This window comes from Salvelinus alpinus, chromosome 13, assembly GCF_045679555.1.
Source record: "Salvelinus alpinus chromosome 13, SLU_Salpinus.1, whole genome shotgun sequence".
Classification (NCBI taxonomy): domain Eukaryota; kingdom Metazoa; phylum Chordata; class Actinopteri; order Salmoniformes; family Salmonidae; genus Salvelinus; species Salvelinus alpinus.
In genome coordinates this window covers 36546926-36565023 of record NC_092098.1, presented here as the reverse complement: position 1 = coordinate 36565023, position 18098 = coordinate 36546926, and the positions used below count along the sequence as shown (strand labels likewise).

The 18098-nt window shown below is 42.7% G+C and overlaps 1 protein-coding gene across 2 annotated transcripts in view; it reads right to left on the bottom strand.

Moving 5' to 3' along the window:
- LOC139537605 (cation channel sperm-associated auxiliary subunit gamma-like) overlaps positions 1 to 18098 on the bottom strand; it is a 25498-nt gene extending 7400 nt beyond the window's left edge. For both annotated transcript variants that reach the window (XM_071339100.1, XM_071339101.1), the window contains exons 1-26: positions 18018 to 18098; positions 17336 to 17595; positions 17168 to 17221; positions 16929 to 17076; positions 16632 to 16755; positions 16063 to 16135; positions 15626 to 15781; positions 10586 to 10757; positions 9493 to 9630; positions 9176 to 9241; positions 8708 to 8830; positions 8524 to 8571; positions 8101 to 8230; positions 5109 to 5223; positions 4796 to 4957; positions 3942 to 4060; positions 3622 to 3835; positions 3173 to 3235; positions 2827 to 3028; positions 2522 to 2634; positions 2088 to 2168; positions 1872 to 1928; positions 1401 to 1557; positions 870 to 933; positions 613 to 711; positions 364 to 465 (exon numbers count right to left, since the gene is read on the bottom strand). In XM_071339100.1, the coding sequence (XP_071195201.1) occupies positions 364 to 465; positions 613 to 711; positions 870 to 933; positions 1401 to 1557; positions 1872 to 1928; positions 2088 to 2168; positions 2522 to 2634; positions 2827 to 3028; positions 3173 to 3235; positions 3622 to 3835; positions 3942 to 4060; positions 4796 to 4957; positions 5109 to 5223; positions 8101 to 8230; positions 8524 to 8571; positions 8708 to 8830; positions 9176 to 9241; positions 9493 to 9630; positions 10586 to 10757; positions 15626 to 15781; positions 16063 to 16135; positions 16632 to 16755; positions 16929 to 17076; positions 17168 to 17221; positions 17336 to 17593 (3038 nt within the window). In that variant the 5' untranslated portion in view covers positions 17594 to 17595; positions 18018 to 18098. The remainder of the gene's footprint in view (positions 1 to 363; positions 466 to 612; positions 712 to 869; positions 934 to 1400; positions 1558 to 1871; positions 1929 to 2087; positions 2169 to 2521; positions 2635 to 2826; positions 3029 to 3172; positions 3236 to 3621; positions 3836 to 3941; positions 4061 to 4795; positions 4958 to 5108; positions 5224 to 8100; positions 8231 to 8523; positions 8572 to 8707; positions 8831 to 9175; positions 9242 to 9492; positions 9631 to 10585; positions 10758 to 15625; positions 15782 to 16062; positions 16136 to 16631; positions 16756 to 16928; positions 17077 to 17167; positions 17222 to 17335; positions 17596 to 18017) is intronic.

The following is an 18098-nucleotide window of genomic DNA, read 5'->3' as shown; positions in this document are numbered from 1 at the left end:
TCCAGAATTGTGGAAAAATGGCTTAAGGACAACAAAGTCAAGGTATTGGAGTGGCCATCACAAAGCCCTGACCTCAATCCTATAGAACATTTGTGGGCAGAACTGAAAAAGCGTGTGCGAGCAAAAAGGCCTACAAACCTGACTCAGTTACACCAGCTCTGTCAGGAGGAATGGGCCAAAATTCACCCAACTTATTGTGGGAAGCTTGTGGAAGGCTACCTGAAACGATTGACCCAAATTAAACAATTTAAAGGCAATGCTACCAAATACTTATTGAGTGTATGTAAACTTCTGACCCACTGGGAATGTGATGAAAAAAATAAAAGCTGAAATAATGTGTATATATATATATGTGAGTGTTACCGAATCTTGTTTGTATTGCCATGCATGACCACGAATCCTTCCTTAGTGATATTAACACTGCTGTCCATGTCTTCAAACATCCAGACCAGTGTCCTCTGGGAGCTGTGGGACAGAGAGAAACCAGGGTGAATCACACAAATATGCATCTCTATTGGTACCGTATTTTAAACCAACCTGGTCCTAATATATTAAAACGATACATTTGGGTCCTTTGTGTTTTCCTGTGTAGGTCCAGTGCAACTCCATTACCTGTAGTTGAGGCTGTTATACATAAGCACCTCCTCTGGAGTGTAGAGGCGGATGTGATCTTTCGAGTAAGCTCCTCCGCCAACCACCTTAAAGGTATAGCTGTAGTGTAACAATTAGAGACAGTATGATATCAAGCTATGGGCTCCAACAACAGCAATTAATGTATAGAAACCACAAAGATGTTTATTTTTTTGTCTTGAGTACAAAAAGGCAGCACAAGAGGGGATAAGATTGATATGAAGGGGGAGGGGGTTTACCTCCCGAGGAATCTCTCGGACTCTCCAGAGACCATGTCCTGGATCAAGAAGAAGGGATAGAACACTGCAGACAGAGACACAATGGAGGACATGTAAATGTGGTAGGTAGTTGACGGCAGGTAGCCTAGTAGTTAGAGCGTTGGGCCAGTAACCGAAAGGTTGCTGGATCGAATCCCTGAGCTGACAAGGTAAAAACCTGTCGTTCTGCCCAAGCAAGGTAGTTAACCCACTGTTCCCCGGGCGCTGTGGATGTCAATTATTGCAGCCCCCCGCACCTCTCTGATTCAGAGGGGTTGGGTTAAATGCAGAAGACACATTTCAGTTGACTGCATTCAGTTGTACAACTGACTAGGTATCCCCCTTTCCCTATTTAGAGGGGGCTTACATTATACATTTTCACTGCTGTTCTCCCCGCCGCACTAATGTACAAGATGTATGTGTGCAATTTAGATTTAGGTTGAGGGTCAAAACTTATGTCTTCGCAAACATTGACTATTTCAAATCAGGTTTAGTTCAGGGTCATAGTCTCACGGTCTTCATAGTAAAAGCAAGGCATGATGGGGTCGGGTTTGGGGCAGTTGAAGTAGCGCTTGTTGTTGTTGGCACACTGCTCCAGGGTGGTTGTGATGTCAAATGCCAGGCGGTTCCCGGGAGGGCAGCCAATGTAGATGGGCACCCTGTGCAGCCCCTAAGTGGTGGTGCAAAACAAAACGGAATATCAGTTACAGGTGGCAGAGACATGTATGCCTGGTCACACTATAGGGCTGAGCTGAGCTGTATTGGGCTAGCCTGGTAACACATCCACCATAGTTGCTGGAACTGTGATGGAAAGGATGACATGAAAGGAAAATATTCGAGCCATGTGAAATAGGCATTAGATGGCATTGAATGGTCTATAGCACCAGTGTTTTCAATGCATTGGGTTGTCTTGAAGTTGACCCTACTAAATGAGTCGAACAAAATAGGACAGCATAGATGGAGTACAGACAACATGATACTGACTCTAAGGGCTATCCCCTGGTCTTTCTGCTGGTAGCACTTCATCTCCGAGCTGCTCACCTGCATTCACACATCAGTTCGAGAGAGAGAGAGAGACACCTGGTGGATAGAAGACTCAACAACACTACTCATAAAACATATCCAAACATTCAGAGTTGTAGCATTCCCTGTCAAATATATGAGCCATATTGTTCCAGGCCCTCGCGGTTCACGTCTCACCCTTAGCAGGAGGTTGAAAGCCAGGAGCCCCTCACCCGCCAGCACTTGACCGGGAAACAGCCCCCTGTCTTTCACAGTCACCTGGGAATGCGGAAGAACGTAATTCTGTTCCGTAATGGTAACACTATACACAGTTTGACCTGTTTGCTCAGTTGGTAGAGCATGGCACTTGCAATGCTAGGGTCGTGGGCCATGGGTTCGATTGCCACTGGGGCCACCGATATGAAAATGTATGCATGCTCTGGATAAAAGTGTCTGCTAAATGGCAAATATTATATTACACTGAGCTGTGAGCACACTGCCACTGTGATCAACTGAAAATATGTGAAAATGAAGCTGTGTGAAAAGTATGTTGTAGGTTGTAAAAGTCAAGTGGTGGTGATACAGTGAAGGACATACTGAGGTATCTCAGGCTTGGTTTCTGTATGTGTTACCTTATATAACACGGCCCCTCTGTTGAAGAGCTCGTTCCTGGTCACAGACACATGGATGTAGCGGTTGTTGGATACCTCAGCTGAGAGCCAGATGTAGTTGATGTCACTGAGCTCTTTAAGGTACGACAATCATTAGACACACAACAAATGACGTAAAACAACATCACAGGACCGCCAACAGAATGCTCTTAAACAGTTCATTAGTATGTTGAAATGATTTTCACTGGTGTATGACTTGAGTACAAACAGCATTCACTTTCTTTTAAATATAGCCTAATGAACATGAGCCCATTCTCTGCTCCCACCTCTGGGTTTCTCCTCCACAGAGAGGTGTTTGGCTGAGCCGCAGGCGATGTAGATGGAGAAGGAGAAGGAGGAAACCCGGTCCAGGTACACCATGTCTGGGAAGGTGATCTCCGAACTCATGTAGGCCCGGGAGTAGCCCCCAATCTCCACGTTGAAGCCTGTGGACGACACGCCGTTGCTAGCCATGTAGAAGTAGTAGTCCTGGGGAGCCAAGAGGACACGATTGGTATTAAGGGGTAAAAGGAAACTTTCATGTGGAGTGACAGACGGTGTATATATTTGTGTGTGTATCCATCTGTGCGTGTGTGTTTTCTGTGCAGGGTCAAACTCTTAGAAGAATCTGACCGCATATATAACTTTGTCCTTCCACCAGCGCCAGGTTGGGTTATAGACGGGGTCGCCAATGTCCTGGAAAGAAGTAAAGTCAATCAAGTCAGTATCGTTAAATCCTTCACAAAAGCAATGCCTCCTCTGGCAATCACAACAGCACTGAGGTGAGTGATTTCACCAGCCTGATGGGAGGTGGTAACTTTACACTGGAGCTAGAGGAAGGAGAATGAAGGAGTAGGACACAATCCCAAATCGGCCCCTCGATTCTACGCTCTATGCACTTGTGGAGATCTGAGGTAGATAATGGTCAAATGTTTTTTAACCCTTATTTTACCAGGTAAGTTGACCGAGATGACATTCTCATTTGTAGGACCTGGGGAAATCCTCTCATCTCCACAAGTGAATAGGGGTCGACTTGGGATTGGGCGTGGTATGGAGCAGACAGACGGCTGATGTAGGCCTACCATGATGTAGTCTGAGTGCAGTTGGAGCAGGTGGTGCAGCAGGCCCTGGTAGGTGGCCAGGGAGGCAGTGGTCTGGAGGCCCAAGGAGGTGGGCACCAGGGGGGGCCGGGTCAGGTATTGCTGGATACGGTTGTAGGGCTCTGGGTGGGGCAGGTCTGCCATGTGCTCCCAGAAGAAGGGGCAGGTGAGGGGAAAAGAGAAGGTACTGAACGACCTGGGGGGAGAGGGGAAAGGGCAGGAGAAAGGAAAACGGTAATATGTTTTCGGCTAAAAATGTACATTGAAGTAGTCAGTATAAAACCCAGATAAAGGCACAGTACTCCAAGTGGTGGACTTTGCGGGGGGTGGTCGAGAAGTGGCTATAGGAAAGTATCTCTGGCACAGGCAGCTCCCTCTTCACCACAGAACCCTTTCCCTTAGAGTCCACTGTGTAAACCACCTAACGAGAGGAAAGAGAGACGAGAGAGAGGGTTAATAAAATAAAATTATACAACATCTACACTGAGAATACAAAACTTAGGAACACCTGCTCTTTCCATTGCAAAGACTGACCAGGTGAAAGCTATGATCCCTTATTGATGTCACCTGTTAAATCGGTGTAGATGAAGGGGAGAAGACAGGTTAAAAGAAGGAGTTTTCAGCCTCCAGACAATTGAGACGTGTGCCATTCAGAGGGTGATTGACAAGACAAAGGATTTAAGTGCCTTTGAAAAGGGTATGGTAGTAGGTGCCAGGCGCACCGGTTTGAGTGTCAAAAACTGCAACGCTCTCAGGTTTTTCACACTCAGCAGTTTCCCGTGTGTTTCAAGAATGGTCCACCACCAAAAGGACATCCAGCAAACTTGACACAACTGTCACCTTGTAGAGTCCATTCCAGACAAATTGAGGCTGTTCTGACGGCAAAAGGGGATGCAACTCAATATTAGGAAGGTGTTCCTAATGTTCTGTACACGCAGTGTATATTCTCATAAAAACAAATAGGCCTAGTGCACACTCAGGTTGTACAAGTGATGTACAACCTATTTTATATAACAACTGTGATCAAATCTTAAGACTGCCACAACTGTCTTTCTGATTCTGCCAAAATACACTTGTCAATCTGGTTAATCATACACATCCCTATGAGACTGATACACAATCCACGTTTATAAATTGATAATAGTTATAGGGTTACCTCCTGCAACTGTTTGTCCCAGTCGTAGAAGACAGTGAGCAGGCTGTGGGTCATGGAGTAGGAGCTGTCGCCCTTCAGAGCCTGCAGGCTAGAGAAGGCCTGCCAGCCCAGGGAGGGGCGCACTCTCATTACCTGGTCCACGCTCTCCTGCCCCCACCACAGCTGAAACACACACACGTGCACACAAACAAACATGCTCACACACACTCATTTTATATTGTCACAAATGAGTGTTTCATATCACACACGTTTGTAACACAAATACACGTAATTTCACAATGAATGAGCAAAAAAGTACTTCACACGGATATACCTCTTCGGTCTCTGTGACGAAGGCGAACTCTCCGTGGTAGGACAGAGTGAAGTACTTGATCATCTGATCCAGAGGGAAGCCATTAAAGAACAGGTAGCTCATCCCCTGGTCTTGACTGTTGGGAACCACAGACAAAAGATAGACAATGACTTTCTGCAAATATGACCTACCTTCATGCAAGCATCATGCATGTACAGTTGAAGTCGGAAGTTTACATACACCTTAGCCAAATACATTTCAACTCAGTTTTTCACAATTCCTGACATTTAATCCTAGTAAAAATTCCCTGTCTTAGGTCAGTTAGGATCACCACTTTATTTTAAGAATGTGAAATGTCAGAATAACAGTAGAGAAAATTTTATTTCAGCTTTTATTTCTTTCATCACATTTCCAGTGGGTCAGAAGTTTACATACACTCAATTAGTATTTGGTAGCATTGCCTTTAAATTGTTTAACTTGGGTCAAACATTTCAGGTAGCCTTCCACAAGCTTCCCACAATAAGTTGGGTGAATTTTGGCCTATTCCTCCTGACAGAGCTGGTGTAACTGAGTCAGGTTTGTAGGCCTCCTTGCTCGCACACGCTTTTTCAGTTCTGCTCACAAATTGTCTATAGGATTGAGGTCAGGGCTTTGTGATGGCCACTCCAATACCTTGACTTTGTTGTCCTTAAGCCATTTTGCCACAACTTTGGAAGTATGCTTGGGGTCATTGTCCATTTGGAAGACCCATTTGCAACCAAGCTTTAACTTCCTGACTGATGTCTTGAGATGTTGCTTCAATATATCCACATCATTTTCCATCCTCATGATGCCATCTATTTTGTGAAGTGCACCAGTCCCTCCTGCAGCAAAGCACCCCCACAACATGATGCTTCCACCCCCGTGCTTCACGGTTGGGATGGTGTTCTTCAGCTTGCAAACTTTCTCCAAAAAGTACAATCTTTTCCCCCATGTGCAGTTGCAAACCGTAGTCTGGCTTTTTTATGGCGGTTTTGGAGCAATGGCTTCTTCCTTGCTGAGCGGCCTTTCAGGTTATGTCGATATAGGACTTGTTTTACTGTGGATATAGGTACTTTTGTACCTGTTTCCTCCAGCATCTTCACAAGATCCTTTGCTGTTGTTCTGAGATTGATTTGCACTTTCTGCACCAAAGTACGTTCATCTCTAGGAGACAGAACGCGTCTCCTTCCTGAGCGGTATAACGGCTGTGTGGTCCCATGGTGTTTATACTTGCGTACTATTGTTTGTACAGATGCACGTGGTACCTTCAGACGTTTGGAAATTGCTCCCAAGGATGAACCAGACTTGTGGAGGTCTAAAAAAAACCCTTCTGAGGTCTCGGCTGATTTCTTTAGATTTTCCCATGATGTCAAGAAAATACGCACTGAGTTGAAAGGTAGGCCTTGAAATACATCCACAGGCATACTTCCAATTGACTCAAATTATGTCAATTAGCCTATCAGAAGCTTCTAAAGCCATGACATAATTTTCTGGAATATTCCAAGCTGTTTAAAGGCACAGTCAACTTAGTGTATGTAAACTTCTGACCCACTGGAATTGTGATAGAGTGAATTATAAGTGAAATAATCTGTCTGTAAACAATTGTTGGGGAAATTACTTGTGTCATGCACAAAGTAGATGTCCTAACCGACTTGCCAAAACTATAGTTTGTTAACAAGAAATTTGTGGAGTGGTTGAAAAACGAGTTTTAATGACTCCAACCTAAGTGTATGTAAACTTCCGACTTCAACTGTACCTGCGTTTACACACACATGCACCATGGTTTCCGTTAGCCGATAGTAGCTGGCTTTTGGCAGATGTAAAAAATTATAAACCGAAACCGAGAAATAAACTTGGCGTCAGCTAATTGTCTGGGAGAAGAAAAAAATTCCCATTGCAAAATAATGCTTTTTAGCCTATTCATTTATGAAAATACCAGTTGATGCAAATACATTTGACCGCTCATACTTATCGGTCTATGGGTTAGTTTGCATAATTTAGTGGAATTAAATGGCCAGATGTATTTTCATTAGTCGTTATGATTATTATTTATCACACGTGCACAGCATACAGATAAGAGAGCCTAGTTTAAGCTGAAAATCTGTTACAGCTTATTTTGCAGCTGGAGTGAAACGTGATTTTTTTTTAAGCCCAATCATTGCGCAAACAATTCTAAATGAAATTGCATGTTAAAAACAGTTTTGATAGCCACGGAGCTACTATTTTTTATTTCTCAACTGTAACTGAAGCACACTTCCCATTTGCCATTCAAGTGCATATAACGGTAGGCAGGCTTCAGCGCGTCACACACCACTTTGCAATGAGCTGGAGCCAGTATGCATTTTGAAAACATACACTTAATGATTTGAAACCTGATCGTTTTACGACATATTATGAGGCATGATCACCTTGCTTCAAAGCAGCCTAGCCAAAACACAACCAAACATGGGAGGTAATTATTTCATAAAGAGTTCTATATGCCATTGAAACAAGTAGCCCATTTCTCTCATGTTCTATTGGTTTTCAAATCAACTTTCTTTCATTGTTCAGTAGCCAAAGGCACAATCCTGTGCATTGCTCTGCTTATAATGTGAAGAAATAATTGTTTATCAACATTTTATGCTTTGATGTTTGCAGAAAATGACAGTGCGTTGTCCAGGGTCACGCCAAGGTTCTTTGCACTCTGGGAGGGCGACACTGTGGAGTTGTCAACCGTGATGGAGAGGTGATTTCTGTCATTCTGAGAACCGTGGGTGTCCGGTAAATTAAAATAATGCCAGCCAAATGTTCGGCGCCACATTTTCCTAATGGAAACCCTTACACAAACGTTATGCACACAATTATGCTACTTTCTAGCCTTTATTTCAGAGGCTGTTTCAGTTGTGTGTGCTCACAGTCGCTCAAATCTATAGCTATATAAACCCTAAATGTAAGCTTGCCTCTCTCTCTCTCTCTCTCTCTCTCACACACACACACACAGCTGAATACCCACGAGCAGAGCAGAGCGTTGCCCCAGATGTAGAGGATGGCACTGATGGGGTTGAACACCATGCCCCTCAAGTGCAGAGTCACTGTGACATTCTCCTGAGTCTTGGTCACCACCGTGAACGAGTCTCCACTGCCTGCACAAACACACACCATTACTCACCCTAATGCAAAACAAGTCAATATTTCACATAATATAATACATAATATTAATGTGGTTACGCTGTCGCTCAATAGTTTAGATTCCTCGCTCAAGAGTTCACACTGGTACTCAATCTTGCAAACACACGTGACCATCCTCTGGAAACACCTTAGCCAGCTGCACCACCGAAAAGCTAGCGGGTGGGGGTATTTCAACCTGAGGAGTGAGTTTAAACCAACTCAACTCAGTTACAAAATGCAAAACATATATAAGAGGGGCAGAAAATACCTTTTGGTATATACTTGGGCAAGGTGTCACCAAGGTGGAAATTATTGTCTGCAAAGACCAGAAACAGTCTTATTATTACATGTCCTACTTCTCACACCACTCTGTTACATTGAAATTATAGTATGCAGACTTTCGGGCTTCAAAGTTTCTGTAAATCATCTGAAATAACATGTTACTACTGTACCTAATATGAGGAGGTGGTAGGAGTGGGCCTGTTTATTGTCCAGTAGCAGTTCGAGGAGAATCAAGTCAATCAGGTGGTTGTGAGAAGAATCCTGGGCTGCCCATTTGACCTGGCAGGCTTCACCTGAGGATAATATACACATGAGGCGTGAATCTAAACAGTTCAGACCTGGGTTCAAATACTACTTGAATTAATTCAAATACTTTCAGCGTTTCCTTGAGCACCAATTTGGCAGGGTTAGCACCTTTGTAACTATTCTATTAGTTAATTAGGCCAGGCAAGTTCAATCAAGCACAGATAAAGTATTTAAAATACAATTTTACCCGGGTCTGCAGAGAGTGAAAAATAATATATCATAACACAACCATCAGTTAGCCTACATTAGACAGTTGTGTATTGTACTACAAAAAACCTTAATATAAAACATTCATGGTAATTCATGGGAAATATGGTGGCTGGTGAACTCACTGTTCATAAACTCGCAAGCAGTTCTGCCCTTGGAGTCTAGCAACTGAGTAAACGTCACATCCCCATCTGTTGGGGAAATTGAACCGTGGAAAATAATAAGAGAAGTAAAGACTAAGAGAATTGTGTGATAAGAAAAAAACTGAGAGGAAATCCAAAATAAGAGACAGCTAAGCACATAGCCTGAGTAAAAAAAGAATCATCATATCTGACAGCAGATGAAAGCCAGAGGTTTGGGACTGACTGGCTGACTGATTCATTGTTTGACTAATTGACTGGCTGCCTGTCTGCTTGAATAACTAACTAACTGACTGACTGACCGTAGACCTGGGCCCTGTAGAGGGTGCCCTTCTGCCAGCCTCCTCCCAGGATGTAGAAGTACTCGGTGTCGTGGTACGGGATGAACACAGGCACCATGCGGGACACACACACTGTGCGCAGCACCTGCTGCCACGCCTCTGACACAGGGTAGAGAGAGGGGGATACGGAGAGTTTTAATGGAGCTATGTATGGTTTTGTTAGTGGACCTGAATGCTATGGCCACAAAGAGACTTTGTGCCCGAAATTTTGCCACTGTTTTTTTTCAATGTGAGTCATCTGTTGACAGTCTTTTTACGTATGCAGCTTATCCAACAATAGTTGAGTTGTTTAACTTGATGGACAGAAACATAATATTAATGAATGAATACGTAATTTCATCTGTGTTCATGCGTCTCTAGGTGCCGTAGTCTCAGTTTGAGAATCAACTGTGCAATTTCTAGGACAAAGTCTAGGACAAAAAGTTTCTCAACAGTTTTTACCCCCAAGCCATTAGACTCCTGAACAGGTAATCAAATGGCTACCCGGACTATTTACATTGTGTGCCCCCCCCAACCCCTCTTTTTACGCTGCTGCTACTCTCTGTTTATCATATATGCATAGTCACTTTAACTATACATTCATGTACATACTACCTCAATTGGGCCGACCAACCAGTGCTCCCGCACATTGGCTAACCGGGCTATCTGCATTGTGTCCCGCCACCCACCAATCCCTCTTTTACGCTACTGCTACTCTCTGTTCATCATATATGCATAGTCACTTTAACCATATCTACATGTACATACTACCTCAATCAGCCTGACTAACCAGTGTCTGTATGTAGCCTTGCTACTGTATATAGCCTGTCTTTTTACTGTTGTTTTATTTCTTTACCTACCTATTGTTCACCTAATACCTTTTTTGCACTATTGGTTAGAGCCTGTAAGTAAGCATTTCACTGTAAGGTCTAAACCTGTTGTATTCGGCGCACGTGACAAATAAACTTTGATTTGATTTATTCTGTGAACACAGGGGACAGAGATTCCAGATTTTATGTTCCAGTGTGTAAGCAGGGTGAATGGGAGCCAGCGGTGTCTGACGGTGCGCTGGTACCTGAGGGCGGGACTCTTAGAGGCAGCAGAGAGAAGTTGCCCACGAAGCGGTGCAGCAGCTGGTTCTGGCGGATGAACAGGGAGCTCTCTGTGGAGATTGCCTCCAAGATCATGGAGGAGAACTCCACCTGGGGGCAGTTCAGGGAGCCCGCCCAACAGCTCTCGATGCCCACCTAAGTGTAAACCGTTTGGACACACATGCATACCAGAGTGTGGGTTAATTCTATGTAAATTCAGGTAGTAAACTGAAATTACAATGTTTTTCTTATGGAGAAGCATTCAGGAAAATTGGAATTGAAATGGACTAAAATGAAACATTTGCTTGAGCCTGTTTGGTGTGACAGATGGGCAGGGTTTGCACTTTAGGGACTATTCCATTAGTTCCATTGCACCATGCAAGCTCAATCAAGCACAACTAAAGCATTTAAACATTTTCAGCTTTTTGTATAGTTTATTATTGGGAGTATACGAAACAAAAATATCAAATGTAAACGTTTCCTACGTTGTAGGAGTTGCATCTATTTTGCTCTGTTCTGGGACAACGTGGACCGGCCCAATTTCCAATGCAACAACTGTTTACTTGCGGAGGACTGCAATCCCCCAGCCTCGGGGTATTCTACTGATTGGCTTGGGTCCACCATGTCCCACATCCCGTTGGTCATCGAGGGATCTCCCAAACCTATCGAGTCGCAACAGTGGCCGAACCTCTACGTACAATAAATATACTTAATCGGCTTTTATCGTTTTACATGAATTATCCCAATGCGAGTTATCCAGAGTTTCCTGTATTCCTGACTCAGTTAGCCATTGAACATTTCTCCTCTATTTTTATTCCCCTCGCTGTCTGAGGTCTGACAGGCCTGGGCAACTCCAGTCCTCGGGGGCCTAATTGGTGTCACACTTTCCCCCACTTTGCCCCTCCTAGCAAACACAGCTGATTTAAACTAATTACATTGTAAACTGAAGATCATGATTAGTTGATTATTGTAGTCAGGTGTGTTAGCTGGGACTGGGACAAAAGTGTGACACCAATCAGGCCCCCGAGGACTGGAGTTGCCCAGGCTGGTGCCTAGCAGATAAACATGCACCTTTGAAACAATATAGAGTTAAGAACAAATCAAACTCTTGGTATTCATTTGATATTTCAGAGCTTATTCACAAGAGGAACCAAGCCTCGGCCAAAGCTAGGAAAACTGACTGTCTCTGATTGGAAATCTTTCAGACAACTCAGAAACAGTTGTACTATCTTGATTAAGAAAGCTAAATCCAACTACTTGTTAAGCTCTATTTCTGACCCTGCTGGTGATTCTTATAAATTCGTGAAAAAAATGTATTTGCTGAAGTGTGCTAATTCCCTCCCCTTCCCTGCCTAAGCAAGTTCTGTCAGACTCAGGCATCATTACAATAAATGTTTTTGATGCTTTTAATCATAATTGTATATTTTAATTTGAGGATTATTTTATAGCCATGGGCCCGATTTCACAAAAGCATCTTAAGGCTAAGTTCATCATTAGAACCTTCGTAGGAGCATCGTTAAATCTCAGAGCTGTTTCCCAAAACCATCGTAATTAACGTTGCACTTGAAAGCGCTCGTAATCTAACACCTGCCCCAGACAAGAACAGCTAAGTGCGTCATTAGATGTTCTTTTGCCCTCCTGTGTCACTTTATATACAGAAGATCTCCACTAAACATTGAATCACATGGCTTATCCGCCTCTCTGTGACAGCTGATAACTTCAGAACAAAGTTGATAACAAAATACAAAGTTGCCAATGTCTTTGCAATTCATACAAACAATATAAAGAAAGATGCTTCAAATTAAAACAGATGACTACATTCAAATATAAATAGCCTACACTAGGCTATAGGCCTATGTTCAATCCATTGAGTTCTATTTTTCTACTTGTACGCTACCGTCTGTAATTTGTCTCAATATATTTCATGAAGTGTAGCCTAACATGTGCATAATGATGTTCTAAATCTTGATTTAGTGCATTATTATAGGGCAGTGGTTCCGAAACTTTTTATAGACCCGTACCCCTTCAAACATTCAACCTCCAGCTGCGTACCCCCTCTAGCACCAGAGTCAGCGCACTCTCAAATGTTGTTTTTTGCCAACATTGTAAGCCTGCCACACACTATACGATACATTTATTAAACATAAGAATGAGTGTGAGTTTGTCACAACCCGGCTCGTGGGAAGTGACAAAGAGCTCTTATAGGACCAGTGCACAAATAATAATAATCAATAATTCTGCTCTTTATTTAACCATCTTACATATAACACCTAATTTGTTAATCGAAAATTGTGAATAACTCACCACAGGTTAATGAGAAGGGTGTGCTTGAAAGGATGCACATAACTCCACAATGTTGGGTTGTATTAGAGGGCGTCTCAATCTTAAATCATTTCCCACACACAGTCTGTGCCTGTATTTAGTTTTCATGCTAGTGAGGGCCGAGAATCCACTCTCACATAGGTACGTGGTTGCAAAGGGCATCAGTGTCTTAACAGCGCGATTTGCCAAGGCAGGATACTCTGAGGGCAGCCCAATCCAGAAATCTGTCAGTGGCTTCTGATTTAATTTAATTTTCACAGAACCGCTTGTTGCAATTTCGATGAGGCTCTCTTGTTCAGATATCGGTAAATGAACTGGAGGCAGAGCATGAAAGGGATAACGAATCCAGTTGTTAGTGTCATCCGTTTCGGGAAAGTACCTGTGTAATTGCGCACCCAACTCACTCAGGTGCTTCGCTATATCACATTTTACATTGTCCATAAGCTTGAGTTCATTTGCACACAAAAAAATCATACAATGATGGAAAGACCTGTGTGTTGTCCTTGTTAATGCAGACAGAGAAGAGCCCCAACTTCTTAATTATAGCCTCAATTTTGTCCCGCACATTGAATATAGTTGCGGAGAGTCCCTGTAATCCTAGATTCAGATCATTCAGGCGAGAAAAAACATCACCCAGATAGGCCAGTCGTGTGAGAAACTCGTCATCATGCAAGCGGTCAGACAAGTGAAAATGATGGTCAGTAAAGAAAACTTTAAGCTCGTCTCTCAATTCAAAAAAATGTGTCAATACTTTGCCCCTTGATAACCAGCGCACTTCTAAATGTTGTAAAAGCGTTACATGGTCGCTGCCCATATCATTGCATAGTGCAGAAAATACATGAGAGTTCAGGGGCCTTGCTTTAACAAAGTTGGTAACCTGTTATAGGGTAAGCATTATAATAAGCCGCATCAATATTTGCAGCCATAGGTGATAATATCTTTCTAGGAGCTGATCCATCATCAGTATTGTAGAATAATTCTAATGTTAAGTTAAGAATTTAATGGAGAAAGCTGATCCGAGAGCAGCGTTGTCTTTCTTTTGATCCTATCAGTATCGACATGCCTCAACGACGTATCTGTGGGGTGTTTTGGGAAATGTACGTTACATCTTCAGCCGTTGTAGGAAAGATGCATAGTTAAAACACTCGTAAACCTAAGTTCCATCGCAATCGGGATACCGGGCCCTGGTCAGTCAGTTTGTTGTTCCCAGCCTCTAGCTGACTTGATTGAAAACTCCTCAACTACTAGTAAATCTGTGTTTTCATTTCAACAAGTTACTACCTGTGATGTGCTAACTTCGTTGCTTAAGATTGATGTTACATAACCTACTGGGGTTGATATGCTTGACCCGTTTTTACTGCAGGTTTCCGGCCCCTTGATTGCTGAATCATTAACCATTTTTTTGTCCGGTGATCATATCTGGTTTTATCCCGAGTGTTTGGAAGGCGACCCATGTGCTCCTTCTCCACAAAGATGGTGACCCATCAGAACAAAATAATTCCCACCCTCTCTCTAAACTTTCTTGCCTGGCAAAAATATTAGAAACTCTGATCAACTCTAAGCTAAGATAGTTCCTATCTACAAAATGTATTTTAAGAGTTCCTCAATCTGGCTTCAGGCAGCACTATCTCTGTTGCTTCATTGGTTATAAATGATATAGTTAACTGTATGGACAAAAGGCAACATTGAGCTGCCCTTTTCATTGACCTGTAAAAGTCCTTTGACACTGTTGACTACTCATTATTCATTAAAAAGGTTGTCCAAAATTGGTCTGGATGAGGCTGCATGTAATTGGTTTAAAAACTACCTGCCTGACAGGACACAATGTGTATTTTCTGATGGTGTTAAGTCAGGTTTCCTTGATATTACAAAAGGTGTCCCACAGGGGTTGAATTTAGGTGATGTACTTTTTACTATCTATATAAACAATATTGGTTTGTCTGTAAAAAATTGTAACTGTCACTTGTATGAGGACGATATTGTTGTGTATTCTATTGCCCTTTCTGTTAACCAGGCTCTATCTGAACTTCATTGTTTTACAGAAAACATTTGACCTTAAATTAGTTTTGAAAGCGGGTAAAACTAAAACTAAGTATATGTTGTTTTCTAGAACGGATAGAGATGACGCCAATAACTTAAGCATATGTACTTTGGATGGGGTCCACATTATCGTGTCCCAGCTTACAAATGTCTGGGCATCCATCTTTTAAAAAGCATATTGAGCAGTAAGTTAAGAAGCTTAGAATAGAAATTGGCTTCTTCTATAGAAATATGTCATGCCTCTTGCTTAATAGTAGAAAGCAGATAATTCAGTTGACAAGAGTTGTGTAAATCAGGTTTTAGAAGAAACAAAATTCACCTTACTTGTGGAATAATCTCCAAAACTCTCCAAAATTGGATGATTTGGTGCCTCTATAGCAATTCAGGCAGCTGATTGAGGGATATTTTGACGAATAATATGTTTGCCTTCCATGAATGTATTTTTGTATCTCTGTTTTGCATAATGTATTGTATTGACTTTTATTTTTGTAATTACAGGGCTAATCTGCAAAAGAGACCTTGGTCTAAGCATGACTCCCTGACAAAATAGATTGAACTTTTTTCAAATGCTATTTGAACCCAGGTCTGCTGGGTACACAGTACTACACACTCACACAAACAGTCAATGAGCCTGCATCTTTACACTATGTGTCTGGTTTTACCTCGATGGGGGAGGTGTGCTGGAACTCTGTGGCGGTCATCAGAACAGCCTTGAAGCCAGGAATACCAGGGAGGATGAGGACGGGAGAATTCTGCACCACTGCCCACAGAGGGCGAGAGGGACTGCCCAAAACCATCATGTCCTCCAGTGCTGGCATCTATAGACATACGAACAGAGAGAGATAGAAAGAGCAGAGCACTGTATATACATTTGAAATATCATAAATCATAAATAATCTATACTTTAACAATTACTCGTGGATAATCAACTTCAATACATTTTTGTTTACATCTCTTTAAAAATCCTTCATTCAGAAGACACCTAGTGCAAAACATTTTCGCACCATTTTCACACAAAACCACACATCTACAGAATGTCTATTAGCTTAATTTTCTCTCTCCTTCCTCCTCTTCCTCTTTGTGGATGTTTGTCCCTCACCTCCGTACCAAAGGAGATCTCCGTCTCCCCTCTGTCAGTGGTGCGCACATAGCCATTAACATTCACTGCAAAGCTGCTCACACAAACACAGACACAGCATGCAGTTCAGCAGTCATGTAGAGAGAGGGTCATGATCTTGGTTCTGGCCCTGAATGCTGATTGGCTGACAGCCATGGTATATCAGACCGTATACCACGGGTATGACAAAACATTTATTTTTACTGCTCTAATTACTATTAATAGCAATAAGGCACCTCGGGGGTTTGTGGTATATGGCCAAAATATACACGGCTAAGGGCTGTGTCCAGGCACTCCGCGATGCGTTGTGCATAAGAAATGCCCTTAGCCGTGGTATATTGGCCATATACCATACTCCCTCGTGCCTTATTTCTTAATAGCCATACCCCAAAAAACATTTTCTAGATGAGAATTGAATAGTAAACTTTTACGTGTGGCTGATTTGACATCCTGTAAAGTGAAGCAAGTACATGACCAACGCTAGGCAGACACTGTGTGGTATAGGCCTATGCATGCGTGCACATTTAAATACACAAACAGTTGTCACTGACCTTCTCTCAGGCACCAGTTGCCCCTTGCCATTTGACACCACTTGAACCCTGTATACTACCGACCCATTAAGGATGGGCATGGGAGCATACCAACCCAGCTGGCACAGGTCGCTGTCACAGGGCACTGCAGAGGAAAACACACACACTTGACATTCCTGACCGGGAGCACAAATGAACATGAGTGAATTCCACTCTACAAACAGACCACACATGTAGCACATACAGCTGCAAGCTCATAAAAACTTGGCCTAGTTCAAATTAACATACAAGACAAAACTGACACAAATGCGCACATACCACTGTCCAGCAGGGGGGCTGTGGTGAGAATGATCTGCAGTCTCTGCGATTTGAGGCGGATGGGGTGGACGGGTTCCTGGAAGGTCAGGACTACATTGGGGGTCAACCCTGTGAGAAAGGCCTCCTGAATGGCACGCTTAGAGGACTCCTGTTCGAACAAACATGTAGATTATTCTTCTAGTCGATGTGTTTGCATTCAAAATAAGTCATATTAAAGGATGTGAGAGGTGTTATGTTACCTTTGAACCACACAGTAGGTCTATGCGTAGGTAGTAAGGGAAGCCAAGATAACTCTGCAGAACAGAATGTGCACAGTTAACCAGTGCACAGTTAACCAGTGAAGAATCTTCCTCTAGTTACACAGTATAAATCTCAACCACTGTACTTCGACTGGGTTGGAAACTCACAGTGGTACTCTCCTGGGTGTTGACTGGCTGGTCAGTCAGAGTCTTTATAATGTCCTGAACCTTGGTGCTGAACTGCTGCATCTCTATGCCTCCTGACAGGGTGGTCAGAGGACTCTCAAAGTTACAGGTTGAAATGCTGTTGAGGGGGTCACCGATTTCACACAGACTGACACCCCATTCACACTCTCCTCTAGCTGCTCCTCCTAATCCTCTTCCACACAGAAAGCTCAGAATGAGGGAGACCTGGATGGTCCACATTTCTAAAATGGACAAAACCAAAAAACAATGTTGATATTTGGGTGAAATTAAATTCAACTTTGCTAGCAAGTTAACCGTTAGCTAACAAATAGTTGACTACAAATATCTACCCAGGTGGTTAGTTATATAAAATAAAAGTATGAGCGTAAAAGTAACTGGCTAGCTACTTACTGCAAACGTAATTTTTTTCACCAATTTAACATTATTGTGTACTGTAACGTTAGCTAGATAACGTTAGCTAACTATGCATTAGTTAGCTAGCTCGCATTGAGTAACGTTAGACATGAACGTCACCAAAACTTTTGACAAAAGTCAAATTCAATCAAAATACTTAGCTAATTCGCGAATTTGTTTCAACATCTGAGTATATAGTTTACACCTGTAGTTAGCTTAACCGTTATGAATAGACAAAGAAAGAGCCTACTTTTCACTCAATTGGGGACAACGGACATTCCCTCATGCCATGGCCTCACCAAGCAAATCAGATAAGCACATTAAAACGGCA